Below are 16,078 nucleotides of genomic sequence, written 5' to 3'. Positions count from 1 at the left end.
TCAGTCTTCCAAATGAGAGATAACGGGTAACGTCTGTTTGCCAGATACTGCAAGGTTGCAGGCCTCGAGGGTTGATTCCTGAGTAGGGTGGTAACGGGGATACATCTTGGCAATCAGGGCAACTTCGAATAATATTCTGAGCCTGGTCCCTAGTAATATGATAAGTTTTCTGTAACGCCTTAGCATTTCGATGGAAAAAATCATGGGATATTCCGGCCTGCTGATAGGTGTTAGGTGTCAACACAGCTGCCGTAAAATGATCAGCAACGCGACTGCCTTGGGCAATCGGTCCAGGTAGATTGGTATGAGAGCAAACATGTAAAACAAAATAGTCATGCTCTCTTTGCTCCAACAAAACAACAGTTGCTTCAAAAGAAGAAACAACTGTTTGTTCGTCAGACTTTTTAAAAAGGATCGTTCCAGACGCTGAATAATGCCCGTAACGTAAAGAGAATCAGCAACAACATTCAGAGGCTGTGCCTTGAACAGTGTAAAGGCTCGAACAGCAGCTGCTAACTCGACTATCTGTGTAGAACCCAGGGTGCTGCATCTGTGCCTTGGCATTTGGGTGTTCCCGTGCCCCAGACTGCCTGGGCTTTAGGCTGCTCCGTGCACATCGTGATGCGGTGAGAGAGCCGGTGCTCTGGAGGGGAAGACGAGAAATTCCTCATCTGCCAGGAGAGCGGGGTTTCTGGGTTAGGGCAACTCAGAGCCCCACCTCTGCCCTCAGCTTGCAGCCTTGCCTTTCATTTCTCCCAGGTGTAGAGGACTGGTTCTCTACATGCAGTTTTGTCTCGACATTGCTGCTGCTGCTGCTGCAAAGCCGCTGCTGCCAAGGTGCGTCGGGCAATGCTGTGCCAGCGACCCCGGGAGCCGTCCGCGAGGTAAACAACCTCGTGCACCTGCACGAGGTAAAAAGGGCGTGAAAAGGGCAGAAGGTCATCTCTAGGGCACGAACCGCACGTACTCATTTGCCATCTGGGCAAGAGCAGGAGACCCCCAGATGCCCCAGCCCGTTTCTGGAAGGTTCCGAGAGGGCGGACTGCGCATGACAGTTAATCTGCATGGGAAGTGAGGAAGCACCTCCCGGAGGTGGGGCAAGAACCTATAACAACTGCAGACTGCGTGAATGGGGGGGGGCTTGTTTGCAACAACTGAGGAACTCGAGCGGAGTCAGCCGAACCAGACGGGAGCTTCCCGCCACTGCCCCCCCCACCACCGAGACTCCCAAGAGAAGAGGACCAACGGGATGCCGCTGGATTCACGGGTGGTGATATCTGTCTTTCTCTCTCTCTCTCTCTCTGTCTTCCCCTTTTCCTCTCTTTTTCCTTAGCGTGTGTGATTCCATTTTGCCTTAATAAATCTTAAAACTGGTTGGCTGGTGTCGTTTCACCTTAATTCAGTCCAAGGGCATCACGAACTTGGTCGTTTGCCTCAAGAGGAGGGAGGTCGACCTCAATGACTCCCTTCGGGCCGCGACACCAGGATGCCTGCAAGGGTTTGCCCAAAAGCTGTTGTCCTTTGCTCACTGCAGCCCTTTGCCTTCCCCACAGCTGAAGGGTAAAGGCCAGCCTGGCCGGACTCTGCTCAGCACGATGGGCTCTGCAGCTCAGCGGGGCTCCCGGTGCAGCGCTTCCGCCCTGGTGAAGGGGGAAGTTGCTCTCTCGGTTTTACCCTTGGCTTGACTAACGATCCAGAAGCATTCACATACGTAGGACTTTGCCTAAAGCACCCGAGAGCTGGTGGAAAAACCTGCTTGAGAATGACATGTGTCTGGGGATTTCCCGCATGCTTTCCCTCTGCTCAAACCTCCTCTGGACCTGTGTGAGCTGGAGAGTCAGCTCCCGTGCTTGGGATGTCAGCTCCCGTGCTTGGGATTTTCCCCTCTCGGAGTATTGCCTTGAAGGAAGGGTTAGAAATCCTGTCTGCACAGGGCTCGCGTGTTCCCCCGCTGAGGACATGGGCAGATGTCCCCCACAGTTCAGGCCTTTCCCCTTTGGAAGCTGTTGCAACAGCCGTTCCAGGCTGCACAGACGGCCGGGGCTCCCAGCAAAGCCGCGGGGGACGTGAGCGGAGGGAGAGCAAAGAGGGGCTCTTCCCTTCCCCACCAGACACACTCTCCCAAAGAAATGCGCTGGCTGGGGGACCTTCTGCTGACTCCTTCCCTTACTCCCGCATAGGCAGAGAGGAGCTGGCTCGCGTGCTCGTGCTCTCAGGCCTCTGAGCCCATCGCCCTTGTATTGCCCAAGCCCTGCCTGCCAGAGAAAGTGAAAGCAGAAAACCTGCAAGAGGGAAGAAATGTAAACCGGAGTGCCTGGTCTGGGGCCGGAAGGACTTTGCTTTCCTGCCCTTGGGTGAGGTTTTGTTGCCTTTCAGGGTGTGGTGGCTGTGTGTCTGACTCTGCCTGGGCTGTGCCTCCTCCTCCCGCTCCCAGCGTCTCCTCCGCGCAGCCTTTAGCTGAGGGGCAGCGGTTCTGGCTGCCCCAGGTCGCCTGAGGACCAGCTCGCCCTTGGTGCCGGGAAGGTGATGGAGAAGGGCCCAGGCAAGCTGTGGGAGAGGGTCCGTGGCTGAGGACGGGTGCCCCCGGCTTCTTCTCCATCACCGTCTGCAGCCCCAAACGCTGCTTTATAGCACAGCCAGGCATCCACATTGGCCCTGGCAGGCCAGGAGCCCTGCCTCACGCTCCCTTTCCCGCCTCGGTGGTGCGAGGCAGTTGCTTTCTGGTGAAGCAAAACCTTAGCCCTGCTCCCGGCCGCCGCACCCCAGTCTGCTCCGCGCAACACCGACTTCACGGGCTCCTTGTCCGTCGTCTGCGTCCTGCAGTGGTGACCAAGCCGGGTCTCCTCCCCAAGAGACCCTTGGGGCCTCCTCTCCCCTCCTAGAGAAGGAGGTTCAGAAACTGCAAGGCCTGTGCTAAGTCACCTGGCACGCACAGGGAGACTTTTTCCCCGCCAGCGGAGCTGCCTTCCCTGGCTTTGTGGAGGAAACTCCCACGGGTGGTTTGTCAGGAGCCTCCTTAAAGGCAAACCCAGCCCTCTTGGCTGCATGTCACACCTGGGCTGAACATGCAAACTCAGAGAGAGCAGGAGAGTGCAGGGAGGGAAGGAGAGCGGGAGCACAAGGCTTGTGTGGGCCAGCCAGGAGCCTTTTGTTCGTCCTCAGCTGCTGCCCGGAGGTGTGAGAGCTCCCTTGGGCAGCCCAGCCCAGGCGCCAGGTACTGCTGCAGAGGTGTGAGGGAGCGAGGGTGTGGGCAGCGTCCTCGGGGGATGAGGCAGAGGTTGTGCTGTGTTTGTCGGGGGAAGAGGAGCAGAATGCCAGTTTCCATGGGACTGGGGTTGTCTGGAAGTTGATGGTCCAGAGGAGCAAACTGGAGCAGGCAGTTTTGTGCTGCCCCCACCTCCATGCCCGCCTACCCCCTTCTTGTTATGACCTGGAAGGTCTTGCTTTCCAGAGGGCTTCAGTCTCCCTGGAGGACATGTGTCTCCTTGCAGGGAGTGTGTGTGATTGCAGCAGCGCATCTCTTAGGTCCCAGCAGCCCCCCATCTGGCACCCTGTGCTCAGAGCTGCCCCCAGCTCCACGAGTGGCGGAAGCAAGTCCCGCCTGCGCGAGGCCTGGGGCTGGGCTTGGGGCTGCCCTAGAGGGGTCTGAGTGTGCGGAGATGAAGCCATGGTCCCCGAGGGAGGTCGGGCCGGTTCACGTGGTGGTTCTTACTGTGCTGTGCCTGGTCCTGGTGCAGGGGCTGAGGTTTCCCTGAGCTCTTCAAGCAGCCAGCAAGAGACGGGACCCTCCGGGCCACCCCGCTCGGGGCTCCCCCAGCCCATCTGCCCCATGCTTGGGCCCATTTCCCGGCAGTGCTCTCTGAGACAAGGCACCCCCCTCCACCCAGCCGTTGTCCCTCAGCTCTGAGGCAGCCCCCAAATGCCTCTTCTGCTGCTTCCTCACCCCATCCCAGCCCTCGTCCCTCTTCTGCAGCCCCACAGCACCTTGGCCCAGGCTCCCCAGGGCTCCTTCTGCCTCCCAGCATGCACAACCTCAGGGTCCTTCCTTGTACCCCAGGCTTGGCTGGGCTTCACCATGGCCGGCACAGGGGGAGCAGGGATGCTGGACAGGCTGCTTTGGTGCCCACGCTCTGCCTGGGGCTCACGCCTTGTGCTCAGTTCCTCTTTCTGCTGCTGCAAATGGAAAGAGAAAGCCTCTGCTCTTCTTCCAGGCTGACCGGACACCCACTCACTGCAGCCGCCATGGCCAGCGCTGACGCAGACTTGGAGGCGGAGGCACTTCCCCATATTTCTGAAGGAGACGTGAATGAGATAAGGGCTGCAGTAGAGAAAGGAGACCTCACAGCAGCAGCTACAAAAGCCCAGGAGATCCTGGCTAATGAAGAAAAGATCCAGCTCCACATTGCTGTAACAGGAGAGTCAGGCTCCGGGAAATCGTCTTTCATCAATGCCGTGCGTGGCCTGCAGGACCATGAGGAGGGTGCAGCTGAGGTTGGAGTGACAGAGACAACGGTGCAGTGCAGCCCTTATCCTTGCCCCCAGGACTCCCACGTGACTTTCTGGGACCTGCCTGGCATTGGGACACCCAATTTCAGACCAGACACCTACCTGCAGCAGGTGCAGTTCGACCGCTATGACTTCTTCATCATCATCTCCTCCAGCCGCTTCACATGCAATGCTGCGATTCTGGCAGAGGCAATTCAGGCTCGGGGGAAGCATTTCTACTTTGTGCGCTCCAAGGTGGATCAGGACGTGAGCAATGAGCAAAGACTCTACGATGAGGAGGGAGTCCTGAAGGCCAAAGGGAAGGAAGCTCCTGCGACCCGGTCACAGCGCTATGATAAGAGGACAGTCCTGGATAGGATCCGTCAGGACTGTGAAAGTAACTTGACAGAGCTGGGCATAAGCTCCCCTCAAGTCTTTCTTGTCTGCAGGGATGGTTTTGGCAGGAAGTACGATGGTCCCAGACTGTTGTGGACCTTCCTGGATGATCTGCCAAGCCAGAAGAAACTCAGCTTCCTACGGTCCCTGGCCGTCACTTCAAAGGAGGTGCTGAGAAAGAAGAAGAAGGAGCTGATGAAGTATGTCTGGCTGAAAAGCCTTGCGTCATGTGGAGCATCTGCTGTTCCCATCCCTGGTCTCTCTACCGCTGTTGATACTGCAATCCTGGTGACATCCCTGCAAGAGTACTGCCGGACCTTTGGCCTGGCTGAGGACTCCCTCCAGAAACTTGCAGAGCAGGTGAACAAGCCTGTTGAGGAGCTGAAGGCTGTCATGAGGTCCCCCCTGCACCACGAAATATCCAAGGATCTTGTAATGAAGCTGTTGACCAAAAGCTTTGGGGGTGCTGTGCAATATGCACTCCCTGATTTAAAGTCCATCCCCATAGTGGGGGCTGTGATAGGCTGTCTGTTGTCGGCAGCAATTGCTTTCTTCAGCATGTTCTTTCGGTTGAGGAATTTCCTGTCTGATGCTGCTGCTGATGCCGAACGTATTCTGCAGCGGGCTTTAGAGGGGACGAGTCAGAATAGCCCAAAGGGGAGCTGAGCACAAAGTGTGTGAAAGGAATGTGGGGAGCTCCCAAGAGCAGAGGGGAGAGGGGCTGAGTCCGGCCATCTGCATTCTGCACGGGTGGCCAATGCCTTGCTGTCTGGAAGTGCTGCGGGGTGCTCTGGTGGTGCCGGGGAGTGGGGTGAACTGCTGAAGCGCTGTGTGTCTTGGCAGCAGGACAGCTCAGGAGCAGTGTGACCAAGGGGACGCTGAGGTGGGCATAGCAGGAGACGTTCTCCCCTGGAAGCTCTGTGGTTCAGGAGGAGCCGCTCGGGAGGAGCGTCTGGGCACAGAGGCATCTCCTTTGGGAGCCACTTGAGGGCTGGGGCTCTCCAGCATAGATGCCGAGGGAGGCTGGGGACAGGCCTGTGTGTTGGGTGAAGTCCCCAGCCACGTGTCCCTGGTGCTAGCGCTGGGGTGCAGGCTCAGATTACAATCTCTGCCTCGAGGAGGCCACCAGTGATTATTCCCTGAGGCTCTGCTTCTGAAGAGCTGACGGACAGTCCGGTTAAGGAGAAGTCTTGCAGCCCGGAGAACAAAGATCCTGCACCATGTGGCAGGGATGCCTCTCTCCAGCGTGGCTGCCTGCAGGGCAGATGTCTCCACTGGGGCTGGTGTGCTGCCTTCCGCGTCGCTGAGGAGAAACCAGCTGCTCTGGGAGTCTGCGAGTCCCAGACCCAAGTCCACGTCTGCCCTTGGCCACATGCATCCTCAGTGCCCACTTTGGCCTTCTGCCTGGCTGCCCCAGCAGCTGCCATCTGCTTTCCCCAAAGGTGACACACCCGAACCCACAAAACACCCCCCCGTCCCAGCTTGGCCATGAGGTGCCAGCCCCATGGAGCCCTCAGGGGCTGCATGCTACCCTTGCCATGCACACCTCGCCCTTCTTGGCGCTGCCCCTCTCCCTTGGACGCCCCTGCCATCTCCCCCTGGGATGGTCAGTGCTCCAGGCTAGGGAGGACTCTCTCTGCTCTTCATTTGCACCATGTGTGTCGTGGGGACAACCCAGGACACAGCCGCTCCTGCCTGCTCCGGGGTGCTGCTGCGCGGCCGTCACAGCAGTAAAATAAAGTACACTTAGAACAACCACTGTGGAAGTCTCTTGCCCTAGATCTGACCCAGCTTGCTGAGAAGCAAGTGCTGCTTTAGTTTGCAGAAGGGGGAGAAAGGCAATTCTGACCAGAGGAGCGGCTCGGATCTTTGCCTCATCCAGGCACCTGTGCTCCGGCTGTGCAAGCGTGCCCAGAGCAATGCCGCCTGTAGGTGAGATGGCTGTGCCAGAAAATCCCCCCTTCCATGTCGGCTGCTCCTGCCGCAGCAAACACACAAGCAGCTGGACCGGGGGAGAGTCTCGCTGTAGCAGGTAGGAAAACGTAGCAAGTGCTGATGTTGCCGGGACATTATCCGGCAGTTGTTTAGAGTGAGGGGCAGGAAGACAAGAGTGCTAAGGCCTCGCTCAGGACGTTCTTGGCAAAGATTGCGTGGATTTGGATTTGGTCTGGTATGGGACTACCTGGAGAAAGCACTCCAAAGAGCCAGTCCCTCCCCAGAGCACCACCAGCATGACACCTTCTTTAGCCAAATTCGTACCAAATTCTGTGGCTACGTGAGCACGGGCACAGACCTCAAGGCAGCTGGCCGGGGCACTGTGTAATGCCCTGCTAGCGATTGCTTAGATGCATCATGATGAAGGACCGCAAGGTTGTGCCTTTGGGGATTCTGGGTATGTGCTGCTTCCCTGCGGTGGTTTCAGAGGAGCTGTTGGAAGCAGCGAGGGCCCCATTCTCTAGCAGTGCTCATGCTGCTGAGTGCCAAATGCTTACTGTTTGTGTAGCAGCAAGACTTTGCCTAAAGCACCCGAGAGCTGGTGGAAAAACTTGCTTGAGAATGATGTGTCTGGGGATTTCCCGCATGCTTTCCCTCTGCTCAAACCTCCTCTGGACCTGTGTGAGCTGGAGAGTCAGCTCCCGTGCTTGGGATGTCAGCTCCCGTGCTTGGGATTTTCCCCTCTCGGAGTATTGCCTTGAAGGAAGGGTTAGAAATCCTGTCTGCACAGGGCTCGCGTGTTCCCCCGCTGAGGACATGGGCAGATGTCCCCCACAGTTCAGGCCTTTCCCCTTTGGAAGCTGTTGCAACAGCCGTTCCAGGCTGCACAGACGGCCGGGGCTCCCAGCAAAGCCGCGGGGGACGTGAGCGGAGGGAGAGCAAAGAGGGGCTCTTCCCTTCCCCACCAGACACACTCTCCCAAAGAAATGCGCTGGCTGGGGGACCTTCTGCTGACTCCTTCCCTTACTCCCGCATAGGCAGAGAGGAGCTGGCTCGCGTGCTCGCGCTCTCAGGCCTCTGAGCCCATCGCCCTTGTATTGCCCAAGCCCTGCCTGCCAGAGAAAGTGAAAGCAGAAAACCTGCAAGAGGGAAGAAATGTAAACCAGAGTGCCTGGTCTGGGGCCGGAAGGACTTTGCTTTCCTGCCCTTGGGTGAGGTTTTGTTGCCTTTCAGGGTGTGGTGGCTGTGTGTCTGACTCTGCCTGGGCTGTGCCTCCTCCTCCCGCTCCCAGCGTCTCCTCCGCGCAGCCTTTAGCTGAGGGGCAGCGGTTCTGGCTGCCCCAGGTCGCCTGAGGACCAGCTCGCCCTTGGTGCCGGGAAGGCGATGGAGAAGAGCCCAGGCAAGCTGTGGGAGGGGGTCCGTGGCTGAGGACGGGTGCCCCCGGCTTCTTCTCCATCACCGTCTGCAGCCCCAAACGCTGCTTTATAGCACAGCCAGGCATCCACATTGGCCCTGGCAGGCCAGGAGCCCTGCCTCACGCTCCCTTTCCCGCCTCGGTGGTGCGAGGCAGTTGCTTTCTGGTGAAGCAAAACCTTAGCCCTGCTCCCGGCCGCCCGCACCCCAGTCTGCTCCGCGCAACACCGACTTCACGGGCTCCTTGTCCGTCGTCTGCGTCCTGCAGTGGTGACCAGGCCGGGTCTCCTCCCCAAGAGACCCTTGGGGCCTCCTCTCCCCTCCTAGAGAAGGAGGTTCAGAAACTGCAAGGCCTGTGCTAAGTCACCTGGCACGCACAGGGCCTGCGTGGTGCAGACAGCTTTCCCGCCGGGGATTACAAACCTCATCCCTGCAGACCCAGTCGTTTTTCTCCTAGCTCACGCCCAGCAGAGAGGCAGGATGAGAGCCCGACCCCAGAGGTCTGCTCCCTTCCCCCACGGGACCCTGGCAAGGAGGAGGCTCTGCTGGCACCGGTGGAGAGCAGGGGCAGAGGGGGCAGCCTGGCCGCAGGGGTGACCTGCACCCGTGGCCTCACTGCGCCGTGCTGGAGATGCCTTTGTGAGAAGAGGGTGCATGGGGCAGGGTGGGAGCGTCTGCGCCTGGCCCCAGGGGGAGGTGTGTGGGGAGCCCAGGGCTGCTCCAGGTGCCAGGGCGGAGAGCTCCCCTCCCCGGAGGGAGGATGAAGGCACGCTGCGTCCTGGGCGGCACCAGCGACCACGTACAGCCAGCGGATGAAGTGATGAGATTATTGCACGCTGTTGGGTGCTTGTTTGGCCACACCTGGGCAACTGTGTCCAGTCTCGGTCCCTCCTGTTCAAGAGAGACATTGCAAATGGGAGAGCGTCTGGCAGAGGGCCAGCAAGGTGGTTAGAGGGCTGGAGAACTTGCCTATGGAGAAAGGCTGAAGGATTTGGGTCTGTTGCAGCCTGGAGAAGCTCGAGCTGCTGGGGATCTAATCGCAGTGTGCCGGTTCCTACGTGGGAGTTACAGAGGAGCGGAGAGCCCTGTCTTCATAAGGATGGATGGTGACAGGAGAAGCAGCAGCAGGCACAGGCTTTTTCTTGGGGAAAATGCTGCTGGATATGAGGAAAAAAATCCCTCACCGTAAGAACAATGGACCAGTGGAAAAGAAAGGCCAGAGAAGTGGTGGACTCCCGGTCCCTGGCAATACTCAAGGCTCGCCTTGACAGGGCTCTGGAAAACCTAATCGAAGGCCCTGCTTCCCAAGAGAAAGTCAGACCAGATGGTCTCCAGAGGACCCTTCCAACCTGGACTTTTCTGGGATCCAATGTCCCAGAGCAGGGGCCAACACAGGCCAAGCAAGACAGGCCTGTGGGTCAGGCTCTTGGAGGGTGACCGCAGGAGAGGCCGTCTGGGGCTGTGCTGCCCCTGAGGGCTAGGGGCCCTCTGCAAGAGCCCAGACGATACCCACTGCTGGCAGGACTGCCGTGGGGAGTCAGCGTGGCAGGAGCAGTGGGGGGAGCTGGCTGTGCACGCGGGCTCCCTCCTGCCCTTCCTGCCTGCTGCAGGAACCTGCCCTTAGTGAGCAGGGAGACTTTTCCCCGCCAGCGGAGCTGCCTTCCCTGGCTTTGTGGAGGAAACTCCCGCGGGTGGTTTGTCAGGAGCCTCCTTAAAGGCAAACCCAGCCCTCTTGGCTGCATGTCACACCTGGGCTGAACATGCAAACTCAGAGAGAGCAGGAGAGTGCAGGGAGGGAAGGAGAGCGGGAGCACAAGGCTTGTGTGGGCCAGCCAGGAGCCTTTTGTTCGTCCTCAGCTGCCGCCCGGAGGTGTGAGAGCTCCCTTGGGCAGCCCAGCCCAGGCGCCAGGTACTGCTGCAGAGGTGTGAGGGAGCGAGGGTGTGGGCAGCGTCCTCGGGGGATGAGGCAGAGGTTGTGCTGTGTTTGTCGGGGGAAGAGGAGCAGAATGCCAGTTTCCATGGGACTGGGGTTGTCTGGAAGTTGATGGTCCAGAGGAGCAAACTGGAGCAGGCAGTTTTGTGCTGCCCCCACCTCCATGCCCGCTCACCCCCTTCTTGTTATGACCTGGAAGGTCTTGCTTTCCAGAGGGCTTCAGTCTCCCTGGAGGACATGTGTCTCCTTGCAGGGAGTGTGTGTGATTGCAGCAGCGCATCTCTTAGGTCCCAGCAGCCCCCCATCTGGCACCCTGTGCTCAGAGCTGCCCCCAGCTCCACGAGTGGCGGAAGCAAGTCCCGCCTGCGCGAGGGCTGGGGCTGGGCTTGGGGCTGCCCTAGAGGGGTCTGCGTGTGCGGAGATGAGGCCATGGTCCCCGAGGGAGGTCGGGCCGGTTCACGTGGTGGTTCTTACTGTGCTGTGCCTGGTCCTGGTGCAGGGGCTGAGGTTTCCCTGAGCTCTTCAAGCAGCCAGCAAGAGACGGGACCCTCCGGGCCACCCCGCTGTGTGCTCCCCCAGCCCATCTGCCCCATGCTTGGGCCCATTTCCCGGCAGTGCTCTCTGAGACAAGGCACCCCCCTCCACCCAGCCGTTGTCCCTCAGCTCTGAGGCAGCCCCCAAAATGCCTCTTCTGCTGCTTCCTCACCCCATCCCAGCTCTCGTCCCTCTTCTGCAGCCCCACAGCACCTTGGCCCAGGCTCCCCAGGGCTCCTTCTGCCTCCCAGCATGCACAGCCTCAGGGTCCTTCCTTGTACCCCAGGCTTGGCTGGGCTTCACCGTGGCCGGCACGGGGGGAGCAGGGATGCTGGACAGGCTGCTTTGGTGCCCACGCTCTGCCTGGGGCTCACGCCTTGTGCTCAGTTCCTCTTTCTGCTGCTGCAAATGCAAAGAGAAAGCCTCTGCTCTTCTTCCAGGCTGACCGGACACCCACTCACTGCAGCCGCCATGGCCAGCGCTGACGCAGACTTGGAGGCGGAGGCACTTCCCCATATTTCTAAAGGAGACATGAATGAGATAAGGGCTGCAGTAGAGAAAGGAGACCTCACAGCAGCAGCTACAAAAGCCCAGGAGATCCTGGCTAATGAAGAAAAGATCCAGCTCCACATTGCTGTAACAGGAGAGTCAGGCTCCGGGAAATCGTCTTTCATCAATGCCGTGCGTGGCCTGCAGGACCATGAGGAGGGTGCAGCTGAGGTTGGAGTGACAGAGACAACGGTGCAGTGCAGCCCTTATCCTTGCCCCCAGGACTCCCACGTGACTTTCTGGGACCTGCCTGGCATTGGGGCACCCAATTTCAGACCAGACACCTACCTGCAGCAGGTGCAGTTCGACCGCTATGACTTCTTCATCATCATCTCCTCCAGCCGCTTCACATGCAATGCTGCGATTCTGGCAGAGGCAATTCAGGCTCGGGGGAAGCATTTCTACTTTGTGCGCTCCAAGGTGGATCAGGACGTGAGCAATGAGCAAAGACTCTACAATGAGGAGGGAGTCCTGAAGGCCAAAGGGAAGAAAGCTACTGCGACCCGGTCACAGCGCTATGATGAGAGGACAGTCCTGGATAGGATCCGTCAGGACTGTGAAAGGAAGCTGGCAGAGCTGGGCATAAGCTCCCCTCAAGTCTTTCTTGTCTGCAGGGATGGTTTTGGCAGGAAGTACGATGGTCCCAGACTGTTGTGGACCTTCCTGGATGATCTGCCAAGCCAGAAGAAACTCAGCTTCCTACGGTCCCTGGCCGTCACTTCAAAGGAGGTGCTGAGAAAGAAGAAGGAGGAGCTGATGAAGTATGTCTGGCTGAAGAGCCTTGCGTCATGTTTAACACCTGCTGTTCCCTCCAGGGCTCTCCCTACCGCTGTTGATATTGCAATCCTGGTGACATCCCTGCAAGAGTACTGCCGGACCTTTGGCCTGGCTGAGGACTCCCTCCAGAAACTTGCAGAGCAGGTGGACAAGCCTGTTGAGGAGCTGAAGGCTGTCATGAGGTCCCCCCTGCACCACGAAATATCCAAGGATCTTGTAATGAAGCTGTTGACCAAAAGCTTTGGGGGTGCTGTGCAATACATTCCACTTGTGATGAATGCCTTTTCCAAAGACTGTCAGGTGGTAGGCTGTCTGTTGTCGGCAGCAATTGCTTTCCCTAGCACGTTCTTTCGGTTGAGGAATTTCCTGTCTGATGCTGCTGCTGATGCTGAACGTATTCTGCAGCGGGCTTTAGAGGGGACGAGTCAGAATAGCCCAAAGGGGAGCTGAGCACAAAGTGTGTGAAAGGAATGTGGGGAGCTCCCAAGAGCAGAGGGGAGAGGGGCTGAGTCCGGCCATCTGCATTCTGCACGGGTGGCCAATGCCTTGCTGTCTGGAAGTGCTGCGGGGTGCTCTGGTGGTGCCGGGGAGTGGGGTGAACTGCTGAAGCGCTGTGTGTCTTGGCACCAGGACAGCTCAGGAGCAGTGTGACCAAGGGGACGCAGAGGTGGGCATAGCAGGAGACGTTCTCACCTGGAAGCTCTGTGGTTCAGGAGGAGCCTCTCAGGAGGAGCGTCTGGGCAGAGAGGCATCTCCTTTGGGAGCCACTTGAGGGCTGGGGCTCTCCAGCATAGATGCCGAGGGACGCTGGCATCAGGCCTGTGTGTTGGGTGAAGTCCCCAGCCACGTGTCCCTGGTGCTAGCGCTGGGGTGCAGGCTCAGATTACAATCTCTGCCTCGAGGAGGCCACCAGTGATTATTCCCTGAGGCTCTGCTTCTGAAGAGCTGAAGGACAGTCCGGTTAAGGAGAAGTCTTGCAGCCCGGAGAACAAAGATCCTGCACCATGTGGCAGGGATGCCTCTCTCCAGCGTGGCTGCCTGCAGGGCAGATGTCTCCACTGGGGCTGGTGTGCTGCCTTCCGCGTCGCTGAGGAGAAACCAGCTGCTCTGGGAGTCTGCGAGTCCCAGACCCAAGTCCACGTCTGCCCTTGGCCACATGCATCCTCAGTGCCCACTTTGGCCTTCTGCCTGGCTGCCCCAGCAGCTGCCATCTGCTTTCCCCAAAGGTGACACACCCAAACCCACAAAACACCCCCCTGCCCCAGCTTGGCCATGAGGTGCCAGCCCCATGGAGCCCTCAGGGGCTGCATGCTACCCTTGCCATGCACACCTCGCCCCTCTTGGCGCTGCCCCTCTCCCTTGGACGCCCCTGCCATCTCCCCCTGGGATGGTCAGTGCTCCAGGCTAGGGAGGACTCTCTCTGCTCTTCATTTGCACCATGTGTGTCGTGGGGACAACCCAGGACACAGCCTCTCCTGCCTGCTCCGGGGTGCTGCTGCGCGGCCGTCACAGCAGTAAAATAAAGTACACTTAGAACAGCCACTGTGGAAGTCTCTTGCCCTAGATCTGACCCAGCTTGCTGAGAAGCAAGTGCTGCTTTAGTTTGCAGAAGGGGGAGAAAGGCAATTCTGACCAGAGGAGCGGCTCGGATCTTTGCCTCATCCAGGCACCTGTGCTCCGGCTGTGCAAGCGTGCCCAGAGCAATGCCGCCTGTAGGTGAGATGGCTGTGCCAGAAAATCCCCCCTTCCATGTCGGCTGCTCCTGCCGCAGCAAACACACAAGCAGCTGGACCGGGGGAGAGTCTCGCTGTAGCAGGTAGGAAGACGTAGCAAGTGCTGATGTTGCCGGGACATTATCCGGCAGTTGTTTAGAGTGAGGGGCAGGAAGACAAGAGTGCTAAGGCCTCACTCAGGACGTTCTTGGCAAAGATTGCGTGGATTTGGATTTGGTCTGGTATGGGACTACCTGGAGAAAGCACTCCAAAGAGCCAGTCCCTCCCCAGAGCACCACCAACATGACACCTTCTTTAGCCAAATTCGTACCAAATTCTGTGGCTACGTGAGCATGGGCACAGACCTCAAGGCAGCTGGCCGGGGCACTGTGTAATGCCCTGCTAGCGATTGCTTAGATGCATCATGATGAAGGACCGCAAGGTTGTGCCTTTGGGGATTCTGGGTATGTGCTGCTTCCCTGCGGTGGCTTCAGAGGAGCTGTTGGAAGCAGCGAGGGCCCCATTCTCTAGCAGTGCTCATGCTGCTGTGTGCCAAATGCTTACTGTTTGTGTAGCAGGAAGACTTTGCCTAAAGCACCCGAGAGCTGGTGGAAAAACCTGCTTGAGAATGATGTGGCTGGGGATTTCCCGCATGCTTTCCCTCTGCTCAAACCTCCTCTGGACCTGTGTGAGCTGGAGAGTCAGCTCCCGTGCTTGGGATGTCAGCTCCCGTGCTTGGGATTTTCCCCTCTCGGAGTATTGCCTTGACGGAAGGGTTAGAAATCCTGTCTGCACAGGGCTCGCGTGTTCCCCCGCTGAGGACATGGGCAGATGTCCCCCACAGTTCAGGCCTTTCCCCTTTGGAAGCTGTTGCAACAGCCGTTCCAGGCTGCACAGACGGCCGGGGCTCCCAGCAAAGCCGCGGGGGACGTGAGCGGAGGGAGAGCAAAGAGGGGCTCTTCCCTTCCCCACCAGACACACTCTCCCAAAGAAATGCGCTGGCTGGGGGACCTTCTGCTGACTCCTTCCCTTACTCCCGCATAGGCAGAGAGGAGCTGGCTCGCGTGCTCGCGCTCTCAGGCCTCTGAGCCCATCGCCCTTGTATTGCCCAAGCCCTGCCTGCCAGAGAAAGTGAAAGCAGAAAACCTGCAAGAGGGAAGAAATGTAAACCGGAGTGCCTGGTCTGGGGCCGGAAGGACTTTGCTTTCCTGCCCTTGGGTGAGGTTTTGTTGCCTTTCAGGGTGTGGTGGCTGTGTGTCTGACTCTGCCTGGGCTGTGCCTCCTCCTCCCGCTCCCAGCGTCCCCTCCGCGCAGCCTTTAGCTGAGGGGCAGCGGTTCTGGCTGCCCCAGGTCGCCTGAGGACCAGCTCGCCCTTGGTGCCGGGAAGGCGATGGAGAAGAGCCCAGGCAAGCTGTGGGAGGGGGTCCGTGGCTGAGGACGGGTGCCCCCGGCTTCTTCTCCATCACCGTCTGCAGCCCCAAACGCTGCTTTATAGCACAGCCAGGCATCCACATTGGCCCTGGCAGGCCAGGAGCCCTGCCTCACGCTCCCTTTCCCGCCTCGGTGGTGCGAGGCAGTTGCTTTCTGGTGAAGCAAAACCTTAGCCCTGCTCCCGGCCGCCCGCACCCCAGTCTGCTCCGCGCAACACCGACTTCACGGGCTCCTTGTCCGTCGTCTGCGTCCTGCAGTGGTGACCAGGCCGGGTCTCCTCCCCAAGAGACCCTTGGGGCCTCCTCTCCCCTCCTAGAGAAGGAGGTTCAGAAACTGCAAGGCCTGTGCTAAGTCACCTGGCACGCACAGGGCCTGCGTGGTGCAGACAGCTTTCCCGCCGGGGATTACAAACCTCATCCCTGCAGACCCAGTCGTTTTTCTCCTAGCTCACGCCCAGCAGAGAGGCAGGATGAGAGCCCGACCCCAGAGGTCTGCTCCCTTCCCCCACGGGACCCTGGCAAGGAGGAGGCTCTGCTGGCACCGGTGGAGAGCAGGGGCAGAGGGGGCAGCCTGGCCGCAGGGGTGACCTGCACCCGTGGCCTCACTGCGCCGTGCTGGAGATGCCTTTGTGAGAAGAGGGTGCATGGGGCAGGGTGGGAGCGTCTGCGCCTGGCCCCAGGGGGAGGTGTGTGGGGAGCCCAGGGCTGCTCCAGGTGCCAGGGCGGAGAGCTCCCCTCCCCGGAGGGAGGATGAAGGCACGCTGCGTCCTGGGCGGCACCAGCGACCACGTACAGCCAGCGGATGTGTTACAAGACAACCCTGGGAAGCTCAGAAAGAATGTTTGAACTAGGTAGATTAGGATAACTTCTGACATGAAGTATAAAACTTGCTTAGCATGAGTAGCTAAATTTGC

The 16,078-nt window shown here is 59.0% G+C and overlaps 2 protein-coding genes across 2 annotated transcripts; both read left to right on the top strand.

Annotated features, from left to right (window-relative positions):
• Window positions 1-3,004: 3,004 nt before the first annotated feature.
• On the top strand, window positions 3,005-6,636 carry LOC135328063 (interferon-inducible GTPase 5-like). Its single transcript, XM_064510221.1, has 2 exons — window positions 3,005-3,214; window positions 4,212-6,636. Exons 1-2 carry the CDS (start codon window positions 3,066-3,068, stop codon window positions 5,545-5,547), a joined length of 1,485 nt encoding a protein of 494 aa, XP_064366291.1. The 5' UTR covers window positions 3,005-3,065; the 3' UTR covers window positions 5,548-6,636.
• A 2,912-nt stretch (window positions 6,637-9,548) lies between these two features.
• LOC135328062 (interferon-inducible GTPase 5-like) lies at window positions 9,549-12,798 on the top strand. The gene is made up of 2 exons (XM_064510220.1): window positions 9,549-10,138; window positions 11,137-12,798. The coding sequence occupies exons 1-2, from the start codon at window positions 9,990-9,992 to the stop codon at window positions 12,470-12,472; spliced, it is 1,485 nt and encodes a 494-aa protein (XP_064366290.1). The 5' UTR covers window positions 9,549-9,989; the 3' UTR covers window positions 12,473-12,798.
• Window positions 12,799-16,078: the final 3,280 nt, after the last annotated feature.

The sequence above is a fragment of the Dromaius novaehollandiae genome, chromosome 4 (assembly GCF_036370855.1).
Source record: "Dromaius novaehollandiae isolate bDroNov1 chromosome 4, bDroNov1.hap1, whole genome shotgun sequence".
Lineage (NCBI taxonomy): Eukaryota > Metazoa > Chordata > Aves > Casuariiformes > Dromaiidae > Dromaius > Dromaius novaehollandiae.
This window is presented reverse-complemented; position numbering and strand designations above follow the sequence as displayed.